At 50.6% G+C, this 25,765-nt stretch overlaps 1 protein-coding gene across 4 annotated transcripts in view; it reads left to right on the forward strand.

Annotated features, from left to right (window-relative positions):
- RAB11FIP3 (RAB11 family interacting protein 3) overlaps positions 1-25,765 on the forward strand; it is a 148,188-nt gene that overhangs the window by 91,592 nt on the left and 30,831 nt on the right. For all 4 annotated transcript variants that reach the window (XM_060260824.1, XM_060260825.1, XM_060260823.1 and 1 more), the window contains exons 4-5: positions 11,335-11,522; positions 21,332-21,508. In XM_060260824.1, the coding sequence (XP_060116807.1) occupies positions 11,335-11,522; positions 21,332-21,508 (365 nt within the window). The remainder of the gene's footprint in view (positions 1-11,334; positions 11,523-21,331; positions 21,509-25,765) is intronic.

Raw genomic sequence — 25,765 nt, forward strand, 5'->3', positions numbered from 1 at the left:
CTCTGTTAAGAGACCTGAGGTTACTAGCCCGGTACACTTCCTGATTCTACTTTTCCTCCTCCTCCTCCTCGCCCTGGGCAGTAATCTGGGAGTGTCCCCCCCCCCCCTTTCTTTCTCCTCTTCTAAACGGAGCGTAGCTGGAGGTGGACTTTTCCCTTTCCGAGCAAGCGCTTCGGGCGCCTTCAGCTACGACACAGCCTCAGACCACAGCCAGACAGGTTGGTCACTGCGATCCAGATTGTGATTCGGTCTGGAATACTCCAGCCCGGCAAGGGAGAGTGCTGGAAACCCCACCTCAAGGAAGTTCAGTCCCGAGTTGGCAGGGGCAGGGTGCCCATCCCACCTTGCGCCGCCGGTAGAGGTAGGAGGCTAGCTTTGGGAAGCGTTTTCTGGAAGCGGTTCGTCCCCAAAGGGTTCTCCACCCCCTTGGGTCAGAAGAGTGTATCTTGATGATAGTTTGGAGTGTGCGGAACTATTCCAGGAAGAAGCCGGGTCGGGCTGCGTGACGGTGAAACGATTCCTGTAGCAAACGGGCTTCGGTGCAAGCAGTTACCGAAAGTTCAGCTAGCTGGTGATTCACTGCACTGTGGATTTGGCCAGGTTCGGTAATCCCGCCGCTCTCTACTTTTGTGCAGTTGTTGAAGAAAAATTCAGCTTGGCGGCTGATATACACCTGATTGCAATTCACGGAAGTAAAGCGGGCTTTAAAAAAAATATTGCCGGTTGAACTCCTCCGCTGACAGGTAAAGCAGGGAACCTTCTTGACAGCAGACTTTCCCTACAGCGGACTCAGTGGAATAAATCACTTGACTGTGATGTTGTCCAAGGGGATGGTTTTGCTCACATAGGCATGGTCACGCAGGACCAGTCTGTTAAGGGTGAAAGGGGATCTCCATGTTCAGAGCCAGTGACTCTCTTAGGACCAGGGGCAGCAGCTGGGGGAGCCTTTGACTGTAGTGCCTGACTTGGGCGAGTTCCCAGGTTTATCTGGCGGTCCGCTGTGTGAAACACAATGTTGTATTGCGGAGTGTCTTCGTTTGAGCCAGCGTTGCCGCTTGTACTTTCAGAAAATTCAAGATCCTGTCCCTGGCACATGCAATAGGTGACCTGTTTGGCTTGACGCTTGTGTCCAATACTCACTCTAAGCTGTGGGGTCAAAAATTCTACATTGTGAGCTACTGGCAATTGAAGTTGTGAGTTACTGCATAAATTATTGTGCTCTGGGGTCATCCTTCCTGAGCTGAGACAAAAATGTGTGAGCTGGAGACTAAAAAAATAGTGGGCTAGCTCACACTAACTCAGCTTAGAGGGAACACTGCTTGTATCCCTTCCTCTTTGCCAAGACATGTTTACTGTAGGTGGCACTGGATGGCTGCACTGGGATTTTTCATTTTGCGCTCAGGAACCCCTTGGATTTTGTTGTTTCCCCTACCACTAAATCCCTTAACAGTTGCTGCTGCTGTGATCAAGAAGAAGAGAAGGGGAGATTTGGATGTATGCCCCGCCCTTCACTCTGAGTCTCAGAGTGGCTTACAATCTCCTGCCGTTCCCCTCCCCACAACAGACACCCTGTGAGGTAGATGGGCCTGAGAGAGCTCTGAGAGAACTGGGACTCCCCCAGGGTCATTTGGAAAGGAAGAAGAAGAGATTGAATTTATACCCCATCCTTCACTTGGCATCTCAGAGCGACTGACAATCGCCTTCCCTTCTCTTCCCCTCCCCACAACAGACACCCTGTGAGGAAACTGCGGCTGAGAGAGCTCTGAGAGAACTGCTATTTAGAGAACAGCTCTGTGAGAACTGTGATTGACCCAAGGTTACCCTGCTGGCTGCATGGGAGTGGGGAGGAGGAGTGGGGAATCAAACCCGTTTCTCCAGATCATAGTCCATGGCTCTTAATGTCTGCACCAAACTGGTAGCTCTCCAGCTTTTTCCAGGGGAACGTCCCAGGTGATAGGCTGGAGGAGAGCCAGCATGCTTGAAAGGCAGAGCTTCGGAGTTTCTCGAGTTGAAGGTGTGTGGGGGGGAAGTGGGAAAAACACATCTGGATGGAGAGCAGCTATGGTTATAGAGCAGGGGTGGCCAACGGTAGCTCTACAACTCCCATCAGCCCCAGCCATTGGCCATGCTGGCTGAGGCTAATGGGAGTTGTAGGCAAAAAACATCTGAAGAGCTACCGTTGGCCACTCCTGTTCTAGAGCAGTAATGGAACAGACCAGCCTGCTGTTGAAATGCTCATACTTGGCTGTACAAGCCACCTGTGTGTTAAAGTAATTTGTACCTCTGTAGACAATGCATGGTCTTGGCATCTTGGGGCAGGGACTGATTATTTCTCCATAAGGACCTGGGCGACACTGGCGCTACACACACATTGATGTAGATTAGGGGTGACCAAACTTGCTTAACGTAAGAGCCACATAGAATAAACGTCAGATGTTTGAGAGCCAGGAGGGAGGGAGGGAGGCAGGCAGGCAAATAGAAGGAGGGAGGAAGTGGTGGTAAGAAAGCAACTTTAACCGTAAATGCATTCCCTAAGCTGCTGTTTGGCTTGGAGAAGTGATTTAAAGAGACAAATGCCTTCTCCAAGCTTGCTGATGGGGTGGTGCCACAGTTTGGCTACCCCTGATCTACAAGATCCCATTGCAGAATGTCGATCCCTGGTGTACATACTATTGATTGTGTATAGATTCTTTTGAGCATGCAAATGGTAGGCAGTGTGCCTTTCACACAACAGCTGGCTCTTGGACTACTCTGGCCAATCAAAGAGTGTCGGTGGTGCTCTTTGCCTTCTATTTGCCTGCCTGCCTGCCTCCCGGCTCTCAAACATCTGACGTTTATTCTATGTGGCTCTTACATTAAGCAAGTGTGATCACCCCTAATCTACCCCAATGTGTATGTAGCACCAGTGTCGCCCAGGTCCTTATGGAGAAATCCTGCCCAATGAAAGCTGTGGCCTTTCTACCCCAATGCTAGCCTTTATCTCACCGATTTTGGTTCATGGGGAGTATGGAATGCATTCCGGATGCTCCATCGGAGTCTTCCAGTTCTGCTCTCTGAGCCAGGGTGGCCAAGAAAGCACAGGGTTCAGCTTGGCTTCCCAGTTAGGGATTGCCCGCAGTCGTCCTGATGGCAAATCTTTAGCTGTAACCAGGCCTTGAATTCAGCAGGAGCTCAGCTCCAGAACCTTTCTGAGGGTTTCCCCTCCTCCTCCCCACCAAACTTGTCCATTGAATAGTAGGTGCAGCTGCATAACAATCCCTGGATTAGAGCAGGCAGCCAGCCAGCCACCAGGGGCTTTGCCACACCACCAGCAGCCCTCATTAACCCCTGGAGAAGCCCACACCACCCTTTCTCCACTTCTTATGTGATTTTGGGTGGCTTGCTGGCCTTTTGACTGGGGGAGGGGTGTGGCCCAGGTAGGGTTGCCAATCCCCAGGTGGGGGCAGGGGATCCCCCAGTTTGGAGACCCTTCCCCCGCTTCAGGGTAATCAGAAAGCAGGGGGAAGGGGAGGGAAATGTCTGCTGGGAACTCATGATTCCCTAAGGAAGCTTATTCCCATAGAAAATAATGGAGAATTGATCTGCGGGTATCTGGGGCTCTGGGGCCCTGTTTTTTGAGGTAGAGGCACCAGATTTTCAGTATAGCATCCAGTGACTCTCCCCAATGTACTCCCTAAGTTTCAAAAAGATTGGACCAGGGGGTCCAATTCTATGAGCCCCCAAAGAAGGTGCCCCTATCCTTCATTATTTCCTATGGAAGGAAGGCATTTAAAAGGTGTGCTGTCCTTTGAAATGTGATGGCCAGAACTCTCTTTGGAGTTCAATTTATGCTTGTCACACTCTTGCTCCTGGCTCCACCCCAATGTCTCCTGGCTCCACCCCCAAAGTCTCCTGGCTCCACCCCCAAAGTCCCCAGATATTTCATGAATTAGACTTGGCAACCCTAGGCCCAGGAGACCCCAGGTAAGCGAGCCATGTTTGGGCTGGCTGGATCTCTAGCCAGCCCAAGCAGGCCTCGCTCACCCAGAGCTCTCCTTTCTTGTGTCGAGTTGCTTTTGGCTGTGGTGGTGGTGTCAAATGCTAATGCTAATGAGCTCCACCGCCTTTTTTTCTATAAAAACCCCGCACCAGGAAGACCATGCCATGACATCATTGCTAGGATCTTTCAAAATAGGAACTGATGGGAAATCACCTGGATGTGACCCTCTTGTTTCCTCGCAGAGATGCCCTTGAAACTACAGTTCTCAAAAAAAAAAAGGGGGGGGGGAGGGAAGGCTATCTGTACAGGATTAGTAAAGATGGTACTTAACTTTCAGGCATTGGGTGAAGTCAACAAGCAGGTGAGCGTTTGTAGTGGGAGGAAGGTTGAATTTTTATTGTCTTTGATTGCTATTGCATGTTCCACGTCTAAATTTTTAAAACACTTGTAGCTTATCTTCTTAGCTGAATGCTTTAAATAGTGTTGATGCACCCTTGCTCCATGGGGCGTAGCTCGTCTGGATTTCCTAAGGTTATTTTTGGGACATCTCAGAACAAACTGGGTGACTTTGGGTGGATGAGAGTTGGGTGCAGTGGTGCCTTGGTTGCGTAGAGAGCCAGCATGGTGTAGTGGCTAAGAGTGGTGGACTCTAATCTGTAGGGCCGGGTTTGATTCCCCGCTCCTTCTCCACATGCAACCAGCTGGGTCAGTCACAGTTCTCCCAGAGCTCTCTCAGCCTCACCTGCTTGACTGGGTGTCTGTGGTGGGGCGAGGACAGATTGTAAGCCACTCCAAGACTCCTTTAGGTAGTGAAGAGTTGGGGTATAAAACCACCTCTTCTTGTTCTTTGGATGCTAGGATTCTAGACCAGCTTCAGGAAGTATTTCCTAGAGCAGGGGTGTCAAACATGCAGCCAGGGGCCAAATCAGGCCCCGGAGGGCTCCTATCAGGCCTGTGAGCAACTCACTGTTGTCTGCTTCCTTCTCCCTCTCCTGCTTCCTTCTGCATCACAACTTGCTTTGCCAGGCTTGCTCAATCACACAGGAGCAACAGAGCAAAGGCCCAGTTTAGTAAATCACTGTAATAAATTAGTGCTGTAAATCACTAATAAAGAGCTGTGATCAACTGCAACTAAGTCTCCTCATGCATCGAACCCATTATTTAACACCTGGAGTCCACCCCTCAAAACAGCCATATTCTTCAAGGGAGCTGATCTTCCAGCTGGAGATCAATGGTAAAAGAGGGAGATTCCCAGGCCCTGCCTGGAGGCTGGCAACTCTAGGTGTGTTCAAACAGAGTTTCTTGTCTTTTTAAAAAACCCTTGGGGAGGAAGTGGGGGAAGGAGAGTTAGCTTTGCCAGGCTCTCTCAATCACACAGCAGAGCTACTGAAACAAGCCTCTTTTCCTTCTGTTGACTGAGGCTCAACAAGTCAGTGAGGTGGATTAGGCTGACTGTGTGTTTGTCTGTGTCCTTTATAACGTTTATATCTCCCTTACCTGGCATTACATTTTTATGACACAAACAGCCTGGCCGACAAGGTCACATTTATGTCAGATCTGGCCCTCATAATGAATGAGTTCAACACCCCTGAGAGTGCAGGAGTCACTGTTTGGCATTATCTCACAAGGCAAAATGTTTAAAAAAAAAAAAAGGCGACAGAAAGATTTTGTGCATGTTTTACAAGATGTCTCTTCCTGTATGGGAGTAGTAGATTTGGCAGTCCCTCTGGATTCTCCCCCTCCCCCTGCAAAAAGAAACCAGTTATTGTCCAGCGTCACATGGCAGGTCAAAGAAAGGATTTATCGGTGGGGAAGGATGGACGGGTGGGAATGTGCTGAGGTCAGGTCTGTTGGCCGTACAAAAGCAAACTTCCTTAGTGGAGGAATCCTGCAAAGGGCTTTAAATGGCGACAAGCTGTCCTCCTCGATGCAAGCTGATTGGGATGATGCCAAGATGGAAGGAGGTGGTTTTGCTGGTGTGTGTGTGTGATTGTATGTAACAAGTTGGAGGGGAGGGGGGGCTCTGCTTTTTGGTAAACGGGTCTCTAGGTTAGGAACAGGAGCCCGTCTCCCTAGCTGGTCTAGTCTTTGGGGGGGTCTAACATTTAATCTGGACAATGGAACGGAAAAACTTCTGGGGAGCTCGGTGTGCTGTCGAAACCGGAGCGTCTTGCCTCTGAATAGGGTCACCAGGTCTGTGTTGGAAAATACCTGGGGATTTCAGGGGTGGATCCGGGAGAGGGCGGGGTTTGGGGAGGGGAGGGGCCTCAGCATAGGATGATGCCCTAGAGCCCACCCTTCGAAGCAGCCGTTTCCTCCAGGGGAGCTGATCTCTGCCAGCTGGGGATCAGTTGTTAAAGCAGGAGATCTCCAGGCCCCACCTGGAGGCCGGCAACCTCAAACAGGTTCTGTGGATTCAAACAGTATTCCTTGCCTTTTAAAAAACCTTTTGATAGGAGACTGTAGCTGGGTGGCTAGGGACGCGTTCTGTGTGCGAGAGAGGTCCCAGGCGATGGACCCGGGCCTTTCTTTTCTTCTTGCAAAACTATACGGTACAAGAGGCCAATAATGCAGGAGCTGTAATACCTGTTTTGAGTGCCCATGTTCTGGATCACAAAGCAAGAAGAATTCAAGGAAGAACAACGACAACAAGAATTATCCCTCAAACTCCATTTAAACACATCCACCTGTGCGAGTAGCTGCAGATGCTTCAGAGTTCAGCGTCTGTGCAGCGTTTGAGATCAACTGCAGGGGTCCGGCTTAACAATAACATCTGTTTGGAAGGAAGTGCAAAGAGCTGGTTGAGGCGGCCATTCTTCAGCGTCCTTTTTGTCTCCTGGGGGCTCCCCAAGATCACAGCATCTTTCTAGAGCAGGGGTGGCCGAACTACAGCTTGGGAGCCACATGTGCCTCTTTCACACATACTGTGTGGCTCTCAAAGCTCCCACTGCCCCATTGGCCAGCTTGGAGAAGGCATTTGTCTTTTAAAACCACACCTCCACGCCAAGCCAGCCAGTGACTTGGAGAATGTGTTTAAAGTTAAAGCTGCTTTCTTTCCACCCCTCTCTCCCCATCTGTTTGCCTTCCTTCCTGCCTCCCTCCCTCCTGCAGCTCTCAAACATCTGACATTTATTCTATGTGGCTCATACTTTAAGGAAGTTTGACCACCCCTGTTCTGTAGGGTTCAATCGATGGTCAAGTGAGCAGAGCAGCATAGCTTATTTGAAGCATTGCAAACCGCTTGTGAACTTCCCCCTCTCTTCTTTTTTGGCTTTTTTTTTGTATTTAAAAAAGTGTGTGTGTCTGCGCCTGGAAGTCTTGCCAATATTCAGAATAAAGCTTGCCCTCACCTCCCGACTGCTGGTATTCCAAGGAGGTCTCCCATCCAAGTACCTGCCAGAGTCAACTCTGCTTAGCTTCTGAGATCTGACGAGACTGGGAATCCAGGTCAGGGCTTGAATTTCTCTCGCATTGATGAGATTTTTATCTCTCTGCTACCCACGTTGAAATTTCAGAAACGGGGACTGGAAGTTTAAATAAAGAGAAGGTGGTCTTCAGTTCTGTCTGTCACCTAGGTGCCTTTTTCTTTCACACATGCGAAGAAATTAATCAAAATTTGCTGCTTAAGGAGTCAGTGTATGGCCTAGCCTCTTTTCACCCACCTCTTTACAAAGCCAGTCTCCTTGTACTGTTTTGAAATATTCTTTTCTTAGAACTTGATAAGACTCTGTGTTTGGTTTTCTCAGGAGTGCACGTTTTTGTCCAAGGTGCCCTTCAGTTGTCTTTTGAACGCTTTCAGCCCTCCCTGACTTTAGTGTGGAATAGAACAAGGATTTTGTCTCCCGTGGGCTGTTCTTACATGTGGATTATGAAGAAACATGCAATTTAGGCAAATGTCATTGGGGGGGGGGTTCAGGCCCGTAGCCAGAAAATTTTGGGTGGAGGGCCCCCCGAGGGAGGAATTCTGGTGGGGGGGCTGCAGGGCCAGATGGCCCCGTTTGCATGGAGGGCTTCTCTTGAGGAGCCCTCCATGCAAACTCCATGAGTTTCCCTGCCTCCTCTGCCCACCCGCCGGCTGCTGCCAAACCCTCCTTTCCCTTCCCTTCCCTGCCCTCCCTCCCATCGTGCCACCCGCTGGCCTGCTACTGCAGCCTGTGCCTCCTCCGCTGCCACCCACCCCTTCCCTTTGCACTGGATGGGGGGGCCCTACAGAGGGAGAGGGAGGTTTAATGGAGGGGCCGGGGCCCCCAGGGGCCCCGTGGCTACGGGCCGGGGTGGGTTATGCTCCTTAAGGAAACTGAAGGGCTTGACACCTATGGTTCTGGATGCAGTCAGAGCCAGTGACTTTTCTTAATCCAGACAGCATGATGCAGGTTTTTCTTGTTTCTTCTATAGCTTAAATCTTTGTTTGGTTCCCTCTTGCCGTAACGGTTTTGTGTCTCTTCTTGCCCTGATCTTGGAAGCTAAGCAGGGTCAACCCTGGCGAGTATTTGGATGGGAGACCACCAAGGAATACCAAGACTGGGACACAGAGGCAGGCAATGGCAAACCCAGGGGTGGAATTCCAGCAGGAACTCCTTTGCATATTTGGCCACACACGACTGATGTAGCCAATCCTCCAAGAGCTCACAAGGCTCTTTTTTGTAAGCTCTTGGAGAACTGACTACATCAGGAGTGTGTGGCCTAATATGCAAAGGAGTTCCTGCTGGAATTCCACCCCTGGGCAAACCGACTCTGAATGTCTCTCAGCTTGAAAACCCTAGGGGTTACCATAGGTCAGCTGTAACTTGAAGGCACTTTTCCACCACCAGCTCATCTGCTCAGCCATCGTTTTCTGTCTTAGCCGACCTTTGGTAACTTTGTTGGTTTAACCAGTTATGCTCATCCCTGGCATCGCGAGGGACTTCTCTTTCCTGCTGTCCCTTTAGCCTCCCTCTTGATTCTTGCTTCTGATTTCTCTTGCTCCCGCTTTTTAATCCGCTCTTCCTTCTACCCGTGCCCTTTCACACTCTTCTGTGTCCTTCCTTCCAGTTCTTTATTGTTATTATTTTATGTGTATGCAGGGCCTTTTCTGAGCAGGAACGCAGCTCCGGCTGGTTTGGCATCAGGGGGTGTGGCCTAATAGGCAAATGAGTTCCGGCTGGGCTTTTTTCTACAGAAAAGCCCTGTGTGTATGTGTGTGCATGCGTGTGAGTGTGTGCACACCCGGAAGCCATGGCAACCTCTGGTGACTGACCCCTACTGGGGACCTGGAGGAGATTCAGGGAGGTGGCTGAATAAAGCCTGCCCTGCCCTCCCGACTGCTGGTATTCCAAAGAGGTCTCCCATCCAAGGACTTGCCAGAGAAGAACCTGGAAGTCATGGCAAGTTCTGGTGACTGACCCCTACTGGATACCTAGAATATATTCAGGGAGGTGGCTAAATAGATCCTGCCCCTGTCTCCTGGCTCTGGTATTCCAAGGAGGTCTCCCATCCAAGGACTTGCCAGGGCTATCCAATTCAGGGCTCTTCCTTCCGTTTCTTGATGTATTCTTTCCGTTTCTTGACTTGTTTACCTTTTCTGCTTGCATCAGAGTCATTTGCCTCCCGACAGCTGTCTCTTTTCCACGGGGCATTTAAATAGCTTGCAAAGCCTCGCCCAGTCTCACCGGTGTTTTCCACTGGATCTCGCCCGCCTCCTTTTTCTCTCCGCTCCCTTTCCCTTGGCTGCCTCGTGTCTGTCTTTAGCCGGCAAGCCCAAGGGCAGGGCCTGTACCTGAGTTCTGTTGTGTGTCGAGTGCCAAGTCTTGGTTGACTTGATGGGAATAATAATTAACTTGCAGTCCCTCAAGCAGGAGGGAACAGCCTTGCACTGGCCCGACTTCCGCGCCTACAAATTCTTCACGTGTCCCGGGGCAGCGGACGAGCCTCCCCCCCCCCCAGCAGGAAGCCTCGCTGTTGACACGTGACCACTGCCCTTCCGAAGTGGGTCAAGGCGTGGTGTCCAAGTGTGGCTCGTGGCAATGGATCCATGTGTTGCAAACTAGAGGGCAGGGTGCAGAGGTCAGGGGACAGAAAACTTTGGGGTTGCAGGGTTGGGGGTGTGGGTCAACATTTGGTCTCCTCCTTGTATATAGCGTGACTTGAGCAGGGGCCGTAGATCATCAGCAGGGTCAAGGTTCAATTCTGGACGTCTCTGGTTATCCTGAGTAGCAAATGTGAGGAAAGATCTTCCTCTTCCTGAGACCCTGGAGAGCAGTGGCCTGTCAGAGGAGGCCGCGCTGAGCCAGATGAACCAACAGCCCGATCCACAGTGTGGCAGTTTCACGTGCTCATTGGCCTGGGTGGCCAAACTGTGACTCGGGAGCCAGATGTTGCTCTTTCACACATATTGTGTGGCTCTCAAAGCCCCCACTGCTCCGTCGGGTAGCTTGGAGAAGGCACTTATCTCTTTAAATCACTTCTCCAAGCCAAGCCAGCCTGCAGCTCGGAGAATGTATTTGAAATTAAAGTTGCTTTCTTTCCACCCCCCCTGTCATCTGTTTGAGTCTATCATTTGCCTGTCTGTCTATCCCATCTGTCTATCCCGCCTGCCTGCCTGTCTATCCCGTCTGTCTGTCTGTCTAATCATCTCCCTCCCTCCAGCATCTAACATTCATGTCTTGGTGGCTCTCAAGCATCTGATGTTTATTCTTTGTGGCTCTTATGTTAAGCAAATTTGGCCGCCCCTGCTCATTTGCCAAGGAATGGTGCTGGCTCAGGGGCAGGGCACCTGCCTCGTATGCAGAAGGTCCCAGGTTCAATCTCCAGCATCTACAGTTAAAAGAGTCCACAATAGTCAGTACTGAGGAAAGCCTTTTTCTTCTCCTGAGACCCTGGAGAGTCACTGTAGCCAGGCAGGAGGATACTGAGCTTGGGCCAATGGTCTGCCTCGAGGTAGGGGGAGTCTCATGTGAAGAAGAAGAAGATATTGGATTTATATCCCGCCCTCCACTCCGAAGAGTCTCAGAGCAGCTTATAATCTTCTTTACCTTCCTCCCCCACAGCAGACACCCTGTGAGGTGGGTGGGGCTGAGAGGGTTCTCACAGCAGCTGCCCGTTCAAGGACAACCTCTGCCAGAGCAATGGCTGACCCCCAAGGCCATTCCAGCAGCTGCAAGTGGAGGCGTGGGGAATCAAACCCGGTTCTCCCAGATAAGAGTCCACACACTTCACCACTACACCAAACTGCCTCTCCAGTTTGTGACTTAGCGGGGCAGGCAATTCCTAGGCCCGCATCTTTCAAACTGAATCGTGTTTCAGAGCCCAAGGCATTCAACAAAACACAAGAGATTTGAACAAACCTGTAATCTTTTTTTTTTTTGCTCTTTCATCAGGCAAATGAGGTGACGGACAGCGCGTACATGGGCTCGGAGAGCACCTACAGCGAGTGCGAGACGTTCACGGACGAGGACACCAGCACCCTGGTGCACCACGAGATGCATGATGAAGTAGAAACGGACAGCGCCATCGATTCCACGGTGCACTCGGAGTACACGGATCCCACCGAGGAACCAGAGAGCGAGTAGGTGGCTCTCCCTGGCGAAGCCAGACTCGGGCCGAGCAAAATGCAGAGGGGGCTGGATGTTGGTCAGAGAGCCGGGGGCGGGGTCTGTCTCCTTCCCACCCAACCTTGCGGGGTAGTTATGGGCAGTGTTCCCTCTAAGCTGTGGAGTGCCATGAGCAAAAATTCTACTTTGTGAGCTGCCGGCATTAAATTCATGAGCTGTTGCACAAATCAGTTTCCCTCTGGGGCCATTTTCCCTGAGCTAAGACAAAATTGTGTGAGCCAGAGGCTAAAAAACTGTGAGCTGGTTCACACGAATTCAGCTTAGAGGGAACACTGGCTATGGCGATCAGCAGGGGTGGGGGAGGAATGGTGTAGACAGCCCTGAGCTCCTTGGAAAAAGGTCAGGAGGTGAACTGATTAGTAAACTATAAAGTTAACCGGCAGGAAAATTTGGGATAGTTGCTTAAAAGGTGAGGACGCTGGTCACATTGGAAGTTTCTAAAGTGACCTGTTACATGTGCCGATTTTCTTTTAATTTATAATTTTTTTAATTATAAACAACACATCGAAACATTAACAGCAGCATATCAAAACATTAACAACATAAAGAATTATAATGATAGCCTTGACCTGGATAGCCCAGGCAAAACCTGATCTTGTCAGATCTCAGAGGCTAAGCAGGGTCAACTCTGGCAACTACTTGGATGGGAGACCTCCTTGGAATACCAGAACCGGGAGGCAGGAGCAGGCTTTGTCCAGCCCACCTCCCTGAATATCCTCCAGGATCCCCTCTGCCATCAAAGCTTCCTGAGTAACCTTTGGGGCTAGTCATTCTCTCAGCTCCTCCTACCTCGGAGGCATGTTGTCAGGATAAAACGGAGAGGAGGGGGATGAATGATGTTGTAAGCCACTTTGTGTCCATGCTGGGCAGAGCAGTAGGGTATAAATCAGGGGTGGCCAAACTGCAGCTCAGGAGTACATGTGGCTCTTTCACACACACAGTGTGGCTCTTGAGGCCCCCACCACTCCGTCGGCTGGCTTGGAGAAGGCATTTCTCTCTTTGTCACTTCTCCAAGCAAAGCCAGTCGGTGGCTTGGAGAATGCATTTAAAGTTGCTTTCTTTCCACCTCTCCCTCCATATATTTCCCTCCCTCCCTTCCCCCCACGTATTTGCTTTCCTGCCTTCCTTCCTTGCAGCTCTCAAACATCTGACAGTCATGTCTTGCGACACTCAAGCATTTGACATTTATTCTGTGTGGCTCTTACATTCATCAAGTTTGGCCGCCCTTGGTATAAATATCCAAGCCAAGACAACAAAACCACCCCGGCCTGTGTTAACGAACCAGCAGGCAATGCTGTTTGGACTCCTTGCATTGTCTTGGATGCAGAACCAGCTAAGATCATAATATTGTAGTGCAGCGGTGGCCAAACCGTGGCTTGGGAACCACATGCGGCTCTTTCATACATATTGTGTGGCTCTTGAAACCCCCACTGCCTCATTAGCCAGCTTGGAGAAGGCATTTCCCTCTTCAAATCTCTTCACCAAGCCAGCCAGCAGCTTGGAGAATGCATGTAAAGTTGCTTTCTTTCCACCTCTCCCTCCTCCCTATATTTTCCTCCCTCCCTTCCTCCCTGTGGCTCTCAAACCTCTGACATTCAACAAAGCAGGAGTTAAGTTGTACCTTTAAGACCAACCAGGTTTTATTCAGAATGTAAGCTTTTGTGTGCTCTCTAAGCACACTTCATGAGACAAGGGGATCAGGTATTGTGGGTTGAAATACAAGCAGTTTGTTGCAGTATGCAGACTGATCACATGGCAAACCAGTGTAGCTTGGCCATTTGGTCTGGATAGCCATAAAAGATAATAAAGTCCTTGCCTAATTGGTGTTTCTGTAAATCTAGGTGAATCACAAAAGGACGTGTATTTCCTAGTTGTAGTCCACCTAATTTACTTATCAACATCAGTCTATACATTATAAACATCATTCTAGTCTGCCATTAGAAAACATACAAGAATACATAAAATGAAAATGGGTTAAGTATATGTAATGAGAGAAATAGCCAATATCCCTTATTTGAATATGTCAACATAAAACATTATTCTGATACACTATTAAAAAAAGAGAAATACATTGGAATACTGTGGACTCCTGTGGAATACTGACATTCATGTCTTGCAGCTCTCAAACACCTGACATTTATTCTATGTGGCTCTTAGCGTTAAGCAAGTTTGGCCACCCCTGTTGTAGAGCAAGAACGGCAACCAGGCTGCAGAGCTGGCTTTGGTTGGTGGTCCTTCCTCCCCACCCCTTGTTTGCTTGCTCGGAGCTGGGGCTGAAAGGGTGGCTTGCCACTGGAGGCCCCACGGCTTAAGACGGGGAATGGGATTAACCTGCCAGCCGGGGCGTTCTTTTGCCGACAAGAAGCGTCAGGCTTTGGCAGTTGCTAATCGGCTTCCGAGCTCCGAGGCCAGAAGGACCTTTTGCTCCAGGGGGAGAACCGGCAGGCATGCCAGCCCGCCTCCATCCTGCTCGGCCTCCTGGGAACATGGCGAAAAGCCTGGGGCTCACCCGCCTGTAGGTACAGGTGCCTTTTGCATGGGGGGTGTCTCTGGGGATGGGGGTCGCCACTGCGACTGGGCGGGAGGGAGGGTGAGGTGGCCTTTGGGTAACTTCTGAGCAAGGACCGGGAACCTGGAGAGGCTGCTGCGAGTGGAGAGTCCCGGTGGCATTATTGTTCTGGCAACACCGGGAGGGAAACTCCAGGCTTGTGACTCTTAAGAGCCAAATAGGATCGATAGACGTGCATTGGGATAAAGAGGGGAATTTAACTGTGACCGAAGAGTGCTGGATCTTCCTGTTCAGCCGGTTTGCTTGTTCTTGGCTGCTCGGTCCCCTGCCTAAGAGAAGACAGATTCTCTTGTGTGGTTGATGTGGAAGAAGGCTTCCTCAGGAGATGTTGGACTCTCCTTCTTTGAAGGCTTTTAAGCGGATTCCATGAACTTTGGCAGATCACGAGAGGGAAGGCAGGAAGGGTTGTATCCAGTGTTCCCTCTAAGCTGCAGAGTCAAAAATTCTACTTTGGGAGCTCCTGGCATTAAAGTTGTGAGCTGCTGCATAAATAAGTGTGCTTTGGGGTCATCCTTCCTGAGCTGAGACAAAAATGCATGAGCCGGAGGCTAAAAATCTGTGAGCTAGCTCACGCTAACTCAACTTAGAGGGAACACTGGTTGTATCAGTGCTTAGTTCTCGCGGCCCGTTCTTACATTCACAGGGAAATGCCTATCACCACTTTTGGGGCTAGGCAGCAATTTTCCTCCAAACCAGCTTGGCCAAGGATCCTGGAGGGGTTTTTTTCCCCCTATCTTTTGGGCACGGAGCAGGGGTCACTGGGGACTGTGGGAGGGAGGTAGTTGTGAATTTCCTGTCTTGTGCAGAGGACTGGGCCAGATGGCCCTGGAGGTCCTTTCCAGCTCCGTGGTTCTAAGGCAGTGAGATAGGTTGGCAAGAATCCCCGTATAGATTCAGTAGGAGAAGGCAGGAACTAGTCCACGCTGCTTGTCCTCACAGGTCTGGGAGTCCCTTAGTGCAAGGCCAGGGAGAGTTATCAGTGTTCCCTCTAAGCTGTTGTGAGCAAAAATTCTGCTTTGTGAGCTGCTGGTATTAAAGTTGTGAGCTGCAGCATAAATTAGTGTGCTCAGGGGCTATCCTTCCTGAGCAAAGGCAAAAATGTGTGAGCCCAAGGCTAAAAAAACTATGAGCTAGCTCACACTAACTCAGCTTAGAGGGAACACTGGTACGGTAGACTGCTGCTTTGGAAATGACTGTCGGTCATCAAGATTTGAGTAATGTGATGGATTAGGGATGTTTTTCACAACAGACCCAGTGACGGATAAAGCCTGGCCTGTTGATTTTCTGCTCCTGTGTCCAAAGGAGTGCTGGATCTTCCCGTTTGGCTGGTTTGCCTGTTCTTGGCTGCACAGACCCAGGCCCAAAGGGAACAGATTCTCTTGTGTGTGGTTCATGTGGAAGAAGGCTTCCTTATAGAGTTTCCGAGTCCAGTTCAAGAAATATTTGGGGACTTTTGGGGGTGGAGTCAGGAGACTTTGGGGGTGGGGCCAGGAGCAAGGGTGTGACAAGCATAATTGAACTTTAAAGGGAGTTCTGGCCATCACATTGAAAGGGACTGCATACCTTTTCATTGCCTTCCCTCCATTGGAAATAATGAAGGATGGGGTCACCTTCTTTTGGGGCTCATAGAATTGGATCCCCTGGTCCGATCTTTTTGAAACTTGGAGGGTGTTTTGAGGTGAGGCACTGGATGCTATATGGCAAATTTGGCACCTCTACCTCAAAAAACAGGGCCTCCCCAGAGCCGCAGATACACACAGATCAATTCTCCATTATACCCTATGGAAATTGGTCTTCCTAGGGAAGAATGGAGTGCCCAGCAGACATTTCCCTCCCTCCCCTGCTTTCTGATGACCCTGAAGTGAGGGGAGGGCCTCCAAACTGGGGGGTCCCCTGCCCCCACCTGGGGATTGGAAACCCTACCTGAGGAGAGGGTCTGGCTCTTAATAAGTGATAAGCAGAGGCTTATTGCAGCAGCGGCTGGGCTTGGTGGCCGTGGATGGGCTCACGTTCTCCAGCACCTTCGGTTCACTTCTCTGCGCAAGCAGAAGACACGGCCGCCTCGGGCTGCGTCTCAGGCTTGCTGTGGCCAGGAGGACCTCTCCTGGATGCAGATGCCAAGGACACCGCGGTATAATCCTGCACGTGCCACGAATGTGGTAACTAGGCAATGGTTTGCAGGTTGTGGCCGGGGGTTGGGGGGAGTCAGCGGGCCCCTCATCAATTTATAACAACTTGGTTTCGCAACCAACGAACCACAAACAGGGCAAAATTGGTGACGAATTTTGGTTTGTGGTTTCCTGATGCCATCCCAAAAGTGGAAGTTTTGTGGGTCATGGGAGGATTGAATTTTAGCAAGTCAGCAAGTTGGTTTGAACCAGGTGTGGCCAAACTGTGGTTCGGGAGCCATGTGTGGCTCTTTCACGCATATTGTCTGGCTCTTGAAGCTGTCACTGCCCCATCAGCCAGCTTGGAGAAGGCATTTCTATCTTTAAACCACTTCGCCAAGCCAGCTGGCAGCTTGGATAATACATTTAAAGTTTCCTTCCTTCCTTCCTTCCTTCCTTCCTTCCTTCCTTCCTTCCTTCCTTCCTTCCTTCCTTCCTTCCTTCCTTCCTTCCTTCCTTCCTTCCTCTCTCAAACATCTGATGTCTATTCTGTCTTGTGGCTCTTACATTAAGCAAGTTTGGCCACCCCTGGTTTGGACTGTCTCACTCAAGATGGGGGTATAAGCTGCCTGGTGAGACCATGGGGTGCCCTGAATGGGGATGACTCTGAGTGGAACTTGCTACTTCTCAGCTTTGCAGATTCTCTCCCATGCCCCTCCGCTGGAGTTGTCATCTCTCTCCCCCTCCCTTTAAAACATTTCCCTGCTTGGTCCCAGAGGCCAGAACCTGTAATCTGCAGAGAGAAATGACCAGGAGAAAGAGGGCGGAAAATTGCAGAAGAGAATAGGGATGGTACAGTAAGGGTTAAGTATCCCCCCCCCCCATCACCACCACAATCATACAGACTTAACTCATTGTCCCCTGCAAATGTGTCACCCTCTCCCACTTGTGCCTTAATTGAGAGGCATGTTTAGGAAACCTCTCTGTGCTGCTGGAAACCTATCATTTCCCTCCCAGCAGACAGGGCGGACTTGGAAGGATCCAGCAGCTGCTGCCTTCGCAACAACGGTGGCTCTTAGCTTGGTGGGAATTTGCAGCTTGGGAAGGGCCTGAATGCACATCCCTGTGGTGCATTTTCTTTCCTCGGGTGTTTCCTCTATCCCACCCACCAGCAAGGCTTTTTTTTGTAGCAGGAGCTACTTTGCATATTAGGCCGCACACCTCTGACGTAGCCAATCTTCATGGAGCTTACAGTAGGCCCTGTAAGAAGAGCCTTGTAAGCTCTTGGAGGATTGGCTACGTCATATGCTACAAAAAAAGCCCTGTCCACCACCTCACCTTCCTTCTTTGTAGCACGCCAGAAGGTCTGCCTCTTGAAGCTGAAAGGCCATCTCTTGATACCGTCTGCTGATCTCCATCTGTGGAATGAGCGAGGGTTCATGGGGGGGGTGTCTTTTTCTCCTGGCTTGTCTGCTCACTCAGTTAAAGCCTTTCCAGATCACAAACAACTGTCTAAACCAGAGGGGGCCAAACTGCGGCTTGGGAGACACATGTGGCTCTTTCACACATTGTGTGGCTCTTGAAGCCCCCATCACCCCATTGGAAGGAGGCATTTGTCTCTTTAGATTGCTTCTCCAAGCCAAGCCAGCTGGTGGCTTGGAAAATGCATTTAAAGTTGTTCTCCCTCCCCATCTTCCTTCCTTCCTCCCTCCCTCCCTCTTGCAGCTTTCAAACATCTGATGTTTATTCTACATGGCTCTTACATTAAGCAAGTTTGGCCACTGCTGGTCTAAACTTTCCACACCGTATTGTACACTTTACAATATACTGGATGATACACTCCAAGAAGTGGGAGTTGAAAGCCATGATTTTTACAGACCTGTGGACAGGCTGGAACCTGGTCATCTGTGTGCATTGTAAACAGTTCAGAGCACAGTATGTCAGGCCCTCTTTGAATTATACATTGCTGTGATTTCTGCTCTTGTCCTCCGGTCGTTCTCTTTTGTACCTTTCTCCCCGCTGTTCCATGGTTGTTGTGAATCAGAACCCCTAACAAAAATACGTATTTTTTTGCCATGAAAGACCAAATCCTTGCAGAGCAGCTGTGCGAAGGACCTGCTCAGAGACACAAATCAGAGTCGCACAATGAATTCTACATTGTATTCGGGAAATTGTTACAACTTTCCCTGTCTTTGGTTGGCTTTTGGACCTGGATTCGCACGTTCTTTTCTGTTTGGCCCTTTTCAGTGCCTCCTCTTGGTAATCAGGTAGGGGCTGGTAATGCAGCCTCACTCCTGTTTCCGGGAGTAGACTGGGGCTATTCTGTCTTCAGGCACAAAAATGATAACACATTTATATTTATAATTTATAATTCGGCATATTCCTTTTTGAATCAAGGCAAACGGGGTGCTGTTTGAGCCCTCCATTTTGTTCCACATTTGGATTCTCAGCTTCTAGAGAAACTCATGAAGCCAGTGCCTCTGAAGAAGACGACTGCAGATTTATACCCCGTCCTTCTCTCTGAGTCAGAGACTCAGAGTAGCTTACAATCTCCTATGTCTTCTCCCCCTACAACAGTCACCAAGTGAGGTGGGTGGGGCTGAGAGGGCTCTCACAGCAGCTGCCCTTTCAAGGACAACCTCTGCCAGAGCTATGGCTGACCTAAGGCCGTTCCAGCAGGTGCAAGTGGAGGAGTGGGGAATCAAACCCGGTTCTCCCAGATAAGAGTCTGCACACTTCACCACTACACCAAACTGGCTCTCTGCTAAGGGTTCCCATCTCAGCTCAGAAAGTACAGCCCTTCGTGTCCCTGCATTATCTTGCTGGCCCACAGAATGAGTTTGTGAGACTGGGTGTGTGTGTGTGTGTCCCTTTTTCCCAGTGAAGCCTGTGTGGCTTCGCCCAGGTAGAAAGTTGGCAGATGCTTTGCGGCAGGATGTGAACGGACACCCAAACCTGGCATTCCCGGCTTTACTTATGCCGAAATCACACTTCACACGATGAAATGTCAGTACAATGAAGAAATTCCAACTGTGTAGCACTGCAGTAAAATGTTTCTATCACCTTCATGTACTTTATGGTCTGTGTCATTATTCACATCGTAATAACTCCCGGGAACAACAGCATAATAATCAACAAGGAGAGAATATCTGTTGAGCTTGTACATCCAAATGGCCAAATTCCAGTGCCCTGCTTGTGGAAGAAGTTCCAATAGTACCAAAAGTTGCAGTGAAGCCACTCCCCGAATTTGAATGTGAGGGTATGATGGTGCTCCCAGATCTGGTCAATTTTTTCCAGTGGCACAGAAATGTTGTGCTAGTTTGTTGTAGTGGTTAAGAGTGCGGACTCTTATCTGGGAGAGCCGGATTTGATTCCCCACTCCTCCACTTGCACCTGCTGGAATGGCCTTGGGTTAGCCATAGCTCTTGTAGGAGTTGTCGTTGAAAGGGCAGCTGCTCTGAGAGCTCTCTCAGCCCCACCTACCTCACAGGGTTTCTGGGGGCAGAAGATACAGGAGATTGTAAACTGCTCTGAGTCTCTGATTCAGAGAGAAGGGCAGGGTATAAATCTGCAGTCTTCTTGTACATTAAGGTGATGAAAACATTTTAATACATTGTGTCACAGTTGGAATGTCTTCATTGAGAGCCAGTTTGGTGTAGTGATTAAATGTGCGGACTCTTATCAAACCAGGTTTGAATCCCCACTCCACTTGCAGCTGCTGGAATGGCCTTGGGGTCAGCCATAGCTCTTGTAGGAGTTGTCCTTGAATGGGCAGCTGCTGTGAGAGCTCTCTCAGCCCCACCCACCTCACAGGGTGTCTGTTGTGTGGGGGGTGGGGGAGGTAAAGGAGATTGTAACCACTCTTAAGATTCAGAGTATAGGGCGGGATATAAATCCAATATCATCTTCTTCTTCATTGTATTGGCTCTTTACAACCATGGATTCCTTGTTTTGTATATGACACGATGAAACGGGCAGAGAGGTGCACGTGGGTAAGAGAAAGAGCTGCCCAGGAATGTGTGTTGTTGATGGGTTACAGGACTTTCGCCTGCTTTGGGACCCTTAACAGGATGAAGCATTCCTGGAGTGCAGTCACAGTTGAACTTTGGAAGGCCTCGCTCTTGGTCCTGGGGCTGCATGGCTCCGTCGCTTATGATGCACCTCTGTGCCCTGTTCTTTGCCAGTCCAGCTGGTTAACAGAAGACTTTTGCTTTTGGGCATGCCACAGATTGCGCTCAACAAAATTAGTTTGAAACGGGGTGGCCAAACTTGCTCAACGGAAGAGCCACATAGAATAAACGTGAGATGTTTGAGAGCTGCAAGACATGAACATCAGATGTTGGAGGGAGGGGAGGAAGGAAGGTAGGTATGTAGATGGCAGGGAGCGAGAGGTGGAAAGAAAACAACTTTAACTTTAAATGCATTTGCCAAGCTGCTGGTTGGCTTGACTCGGAGAAGTGATTTAAAGAGACAAATGCCTTCTCCAAGCCAGTCAGCGGGCAGTGGGGCTTCAAGAGCCACACAAGATGTGTGAAAGAGCCACCCCTGGTTTGGTCCATGCTTTTATGGACATGCGGTTTTGCATCATTCAGGAGTTGCTATGTGGTAGCACCTTCTGCTAGGCAATGTCTACGTGAGTGGCCAGGCTGTTGACATAGCCCCAATCTCAGTGTGTGCCGCTTGTATGCTACCTGGGGTCGGTTGGGCACCTGTGGCATGTCACCGTGAAGCTGAATTGCAGGTGCTTCAGGATGGCAGGGGCTATCACTGAATTAGAAGGAGGAGATGCTGGTAGAATACCCAGAGCCTGCAGCCTATGAGGCAGACCCGCTTCTGGTTGTACCGCACACGCAGCGTACAGACATCTGAAGGAAAAGAAGCCTAGTATGCACTACCAATTTTGGACTCCTTCCTCCCACTTTCTTGTGTTCCCCACAAGTCCTGGCCGCAGCCTGAGAGGGACTGTATTCTCCACAAGGAAGCGGAGGTCACCATTGGATGCGGCACGCCTACCAGGGGTGGGGGGGGGGGGGACAGCCATTTGCCTTGGTCTCTTCTTGCCCTGACTCTTCTTTTCCTTGGGCAGATCTCATCCCCGCGACCTCCCCTTGAGCTCGGATATCAACAGTCACTCCATCGTCACCGTCATTAGCGGGGAGGAGCAGTTCGAGGATTACGGGGAAGGGAACGAGGCGGATCTCTTCTCGGACAGCTTGTGCAACGGAGAGAGCAGCTACACCAGTTCATCCTTCCTCTCTCCCAGGTAACGGCGAGTCTGCAATGGCTCGTTTCGCATCTAGGGCTTTGAGTAGGGGTCGTACCCACGCAGGGCTTGTTGCTTATGCTGCCCTGGCAGCCCAGGAACCAGGGAAGGGGACAGCGTTTCCTGTTCAGTGCAGGCTTACAATAAGTTCTCAAAGCCGCCTCTTCTAGAGAGAGAGAAACTGGTCTATAGCATAAAGGGGAGGGCAGCTGGTGGGTCAGTGGGGCCAGAGAGAGACAGCACAAGTTCTGCACAGAAGCTCTGTGCGGGTGAGATTTCTTCGTGGTTTCCCCAAATTGAGCGGCTGCACCCGGATCACCCCTAAGGAGTCTCAAGGCCAACTGAGAGCCAGTTTGGTGTAGTGGTTAAGTGTGTGGGCTCTTATCTTGGAGAACCGGGTGTGATTCCCCACTCCTCCACTTGCACCTGCTGGAATGGCCTTGGGTCAGCCATAGCTCTGGCAGAGGTTGTCCTTGAAAGGACAGCTTCTGGGAGAGCTCTATCAGCCCCATCCCCCTCACAGGGTGTCTGTTGTGGGGGAAGACGATAAAGGAAATTGTAAGCCGCTCTGAGATTCTGATTCAGAGAGAAGGGTGGGGTATACATCTACAGTCTTCTTCCCCAAGAGAGGCTTGAGAATAGGATCTACAAGGAGTCACGAGATTGCTCCAGATTGGGACTTGCAGTGTTCTTGGCATGGAGATGCTTCCCAACACCCTCTTGACAGCTTTCTAACGGCCCATTAAAAGTGTGGGCTGGATCGTGCAGCCCTTGGGCACGAGCTTGAAATACAGCCCTGTTCTGCTGGACCCACATCATTGCCTTGCCTCCGTATGGTTTGGGGAATCGACTTGGCTGTTGGCTACAAAGTGCGGGGCCTGAGCCTTCTTTTCACCGAAGCTGTTGCAGCCTGATGTGTTCGCCATACCCCCCCTCCCCCGTCCTGCTCCCATCTCATGAGCTGAGAAAGACAGAAAGGTTCTCTTGTATTTGCAGCCCGGGCTTGAGCCTCCAGGCCCTGGTGAAGTATACCTGTTCTATACCAACAAAGGTTGCTATAGGGTCTCCAGTTGGCTTTGCTGGTCACACCGATTCCTCAAACTGCTGAAGTATACAGCAGGGGTGGCCAAACATACTTAATGTAAGAGCCACATAGAATAAGTGTTTGAGAGCCACAAGGCATGAATGTCAGATGCTTGAGAGCCACAAAAGGTGGGGGAGTGTGAGGTGGAAAGAAAGCAACTTTAACTTTAAATGCAGTCTCCAAGCTGCTGGCTGTCTTGGCTTGGAGAAGTGACTTAAAGAGAGACATTTCTTCTCCAAGCCAGCCAGTGGGGTTTTGAGAGCCACACAGTACGTGTAAAAGAGCCACATGTGGCTCCCGAGCCACAGTTTGGCCATCCCTGGTAGACAGCCTGCCCGCTTCCTGCAACTGTTCATGCAGAACATGGAAGAGAGTTGATGGATAAGGGAAGGGTGAAGGGAACAGCCTCTGGCAGGGAAAAGGGTCTCTAGACCAATGCAGATCTCCCCAGCCCCTCCTGGTCTTTTTGTCAAAGGGAAGGGGCCCTTGGGCACAGGACTGCCACGTAGCCTGCAATCCCACCACCTTTCGTAAAGCAAAGTTCATTCCATGCTCTGTGCGGGGGAAGGGGTGGTTGGAATCCGGGTCTCTCTTCCTCCTTCCTCTCCCCGCCAAGCTACTGCATCATGGAATCAGTCTTGCACCCTAGAACAGATGTTGCAAAAGTGGAGTGGAGTGGTAGTTACAGCTCAGGAAGCCATGGTCCTCTTTAAGGTTTGCCCAGAACTGGCAGTCTGACCTTTCTGACCCTCCGTGTGTTGTTTTTAGTACGGAGAATGTCTCAAGCGTTACTCGTTCTGTAAACATCTCAGCTTCCGAAGGACAATTTCTGTTTCTTCTCCTCCGCTTCTCGCTCCGGCGCTCGCATTTGGGAAGTGCCGGCAACAGCCGTGGCTGGCGGTGGACCCTGGTGGTGGAAGGAAAACTGCTCTGAAAAAGTTAATCGCCAAAGGAAATCCTCTCCTGCGCCCTCCCCCCTCCCCCAACTTTTATTGGAGCTGAGCTTGCAGTTTTCGAGCAGCTTCGCGTGGAGCCAGGAGTTAGTTACAGAATTTCTGTTGGCGCTATGCCAGACCAAAGATTCCAGCGTCCTGTAGCTTGAAACTGGTTTGTCACCCCCCATCTGTGGTTCTCTGTGGGTGCTCCGCAAACAGTGTCGCCTTTGCCATTTAACTGGCTGACTGCTTCCTTTCCAGGTGCATTGGAAGGTTTAACCTTGTTTCTTTTGGCTCGCGCCTGTGCGTGTGTGTTGTGTGTTAACCTCCCTGTCACGGTTATCACTTGTTAACCTCTCTCCGATGCAGCCTTGTGGCTTCCAGAAGTTTCTTCCATTCAAGGGCCTGCATAACACCTGCCGCCCTCAACCAAGTGCTCCTTTACCTTTCGTCCTCAGGGAACTCAGGGTGGCTTACGGACATAAGATAAAATGCATTAAGAACATAAAAGCTGACGTGTAAAATCGCCGTTCAGGACTGTGAGCAAACATAACCAAACACAATCCTTAGTGAAATGGCCTTCAGCTGGTTCCTAATGATTGGAAGGGAAGGGGCCAAGCGCACCTTCCTTGGGAGGATCTCACTGCCGGTATCTGCGTGCCAGAAAAGGGGCCGCTGGGGTGGAGACCCTTCTTCAGGCTTCTGGAGGACAGGGCCGGCCCTGCCACTAACAAACTAGGCAATTGCCTAGGGCGCCAGCCTTCTAGGGGTGCCAGATTGGGCACCCCCCATGTGATCCAGTGATGTTATCAGTGGTGGGGGGCACCAGAAGTTAGCCTTGCCTAGGGTGCCAGACAGTCCAGGGCATGCCCTGAGGGGGGAATTATTATTAACAACCACCACAATCAACCACCAACCGCCACCGCATCCCGCCCTTCCTGCTGTCGCAGGCTCAGTAGAGCTAGCCTTCTGTGCTGCTCCTGCTCAATGGGGCAGGGCCTTAGCTCCGCAAAGAGAATTGCGTCCTGAGTGCTACATGGCGTAGTGAGTGAGAATGTTGGGCTAGGGCTTGGGAGAGCTGAGCTCGAATTCCGATGCCGCCCTGAACATTGCCGGGTGGCTTTGGGCCAGTTCCTCTCTCACGGCCTTGCCTGCCTTGCAAGGGTGGTAGTTTGAGCCACAATTTAAGACAGAAAAACCAGGTGTGCCTCTCCCCCCCCAAAAAAAGACGTGATTGATGGGAGGGTCAGCCCAGGGCTGTTCTCTGCCCGGCTTCCAGCAATTCTGGGAGGGTTTCCAGCACGGCCCGCTTGACTGACTTTTGACTTTGTTTTCCCTCTTGGAAACGGTCGCTTGCCTCTCTGTTGTTGTTGAAGCAATGGCTGGCAGTGCAGGAAGAATGAAGGTCAGGGCTTTTTTAGGGCCAAGTTTGGAAGCTGGCGGAAGATCCTGCCCAGGGTTGGTAAGTTCCCTGCCCCACCTGGAGCAAAGATACTGGAGGGGAGGGGAAAGCAGGCTGCTTGAAAAGAAAAGGCATGGCCTGATTGCATCCATCTTGAAGGAGGAGCGCGTGTTCAGAGTGGGAAAGCTTCTGGATGGAACTGCCTGAAAGTGGCAGGGCTCATGACTCCACCTGCCCAACCCGTCTGTCTCCGCCCCCTTGAGGTTCTCCCACCCCGCCCTGCCTTAGGGAGGATTTTTGAATAGCACAGCCTGCCCCTGAGTCATCCGGGGAAAACAAAATTTACTGTAGTTTCTGTGACTCGTCGGAATGTCAGGAGACTTGGAAAGGGAGCCGCTTGACGAAGCTTCACCTTCGACGAAAGGGAGCATCCTGTACAAGTTTCTGAAGTGGAAACGCCAACTCTGTGTTGTTCAGAGTTGTCCTTGAAAGGGCAGCTTCTGGGAGAGCTCTCGGCCCCACCCACCTCACAGGGTGTCTCTTGTGGGGGAAGAAGTTAAAAGGAGATTGTAAGCCGCTCTGAGCCTGATTCAGAGAGAAGGGCGGGGTATAAATCTTCTTCTTCTTAAAGGTGCCACTGGACTCAAACTTTGCCTTGTTGCTTCAGACCAACAGGGCTACCCCACCGGAATCTTGTTTCCTTAGTGCGCCTGATGCCTCTTGGCATGGTACCGATCTTGTCCCTGCCTTTTTATTGTCAAAAACTCCTTGCTTTGGGCCAAACCATCCCAATAAAAACCGGCTTGTTTGAGAGACATAACTTCTGGAAGCCACAT

This window comes from Heteronotia binoei, chromosome 20, assembly GCF_032191835.1.
Source record: "Heteronotia binoei isolate CCM8104 ecotype False Entrance Well chromosome 20, APGP_CSIRO_Hbin_v1, whole genome shotgun sequence".
NCBI lineage: Eukaryota > Metazoa > Chordata > Lepidosauria > Squamata > Gekkonidae > Heteronotia > Heteronotia binoei.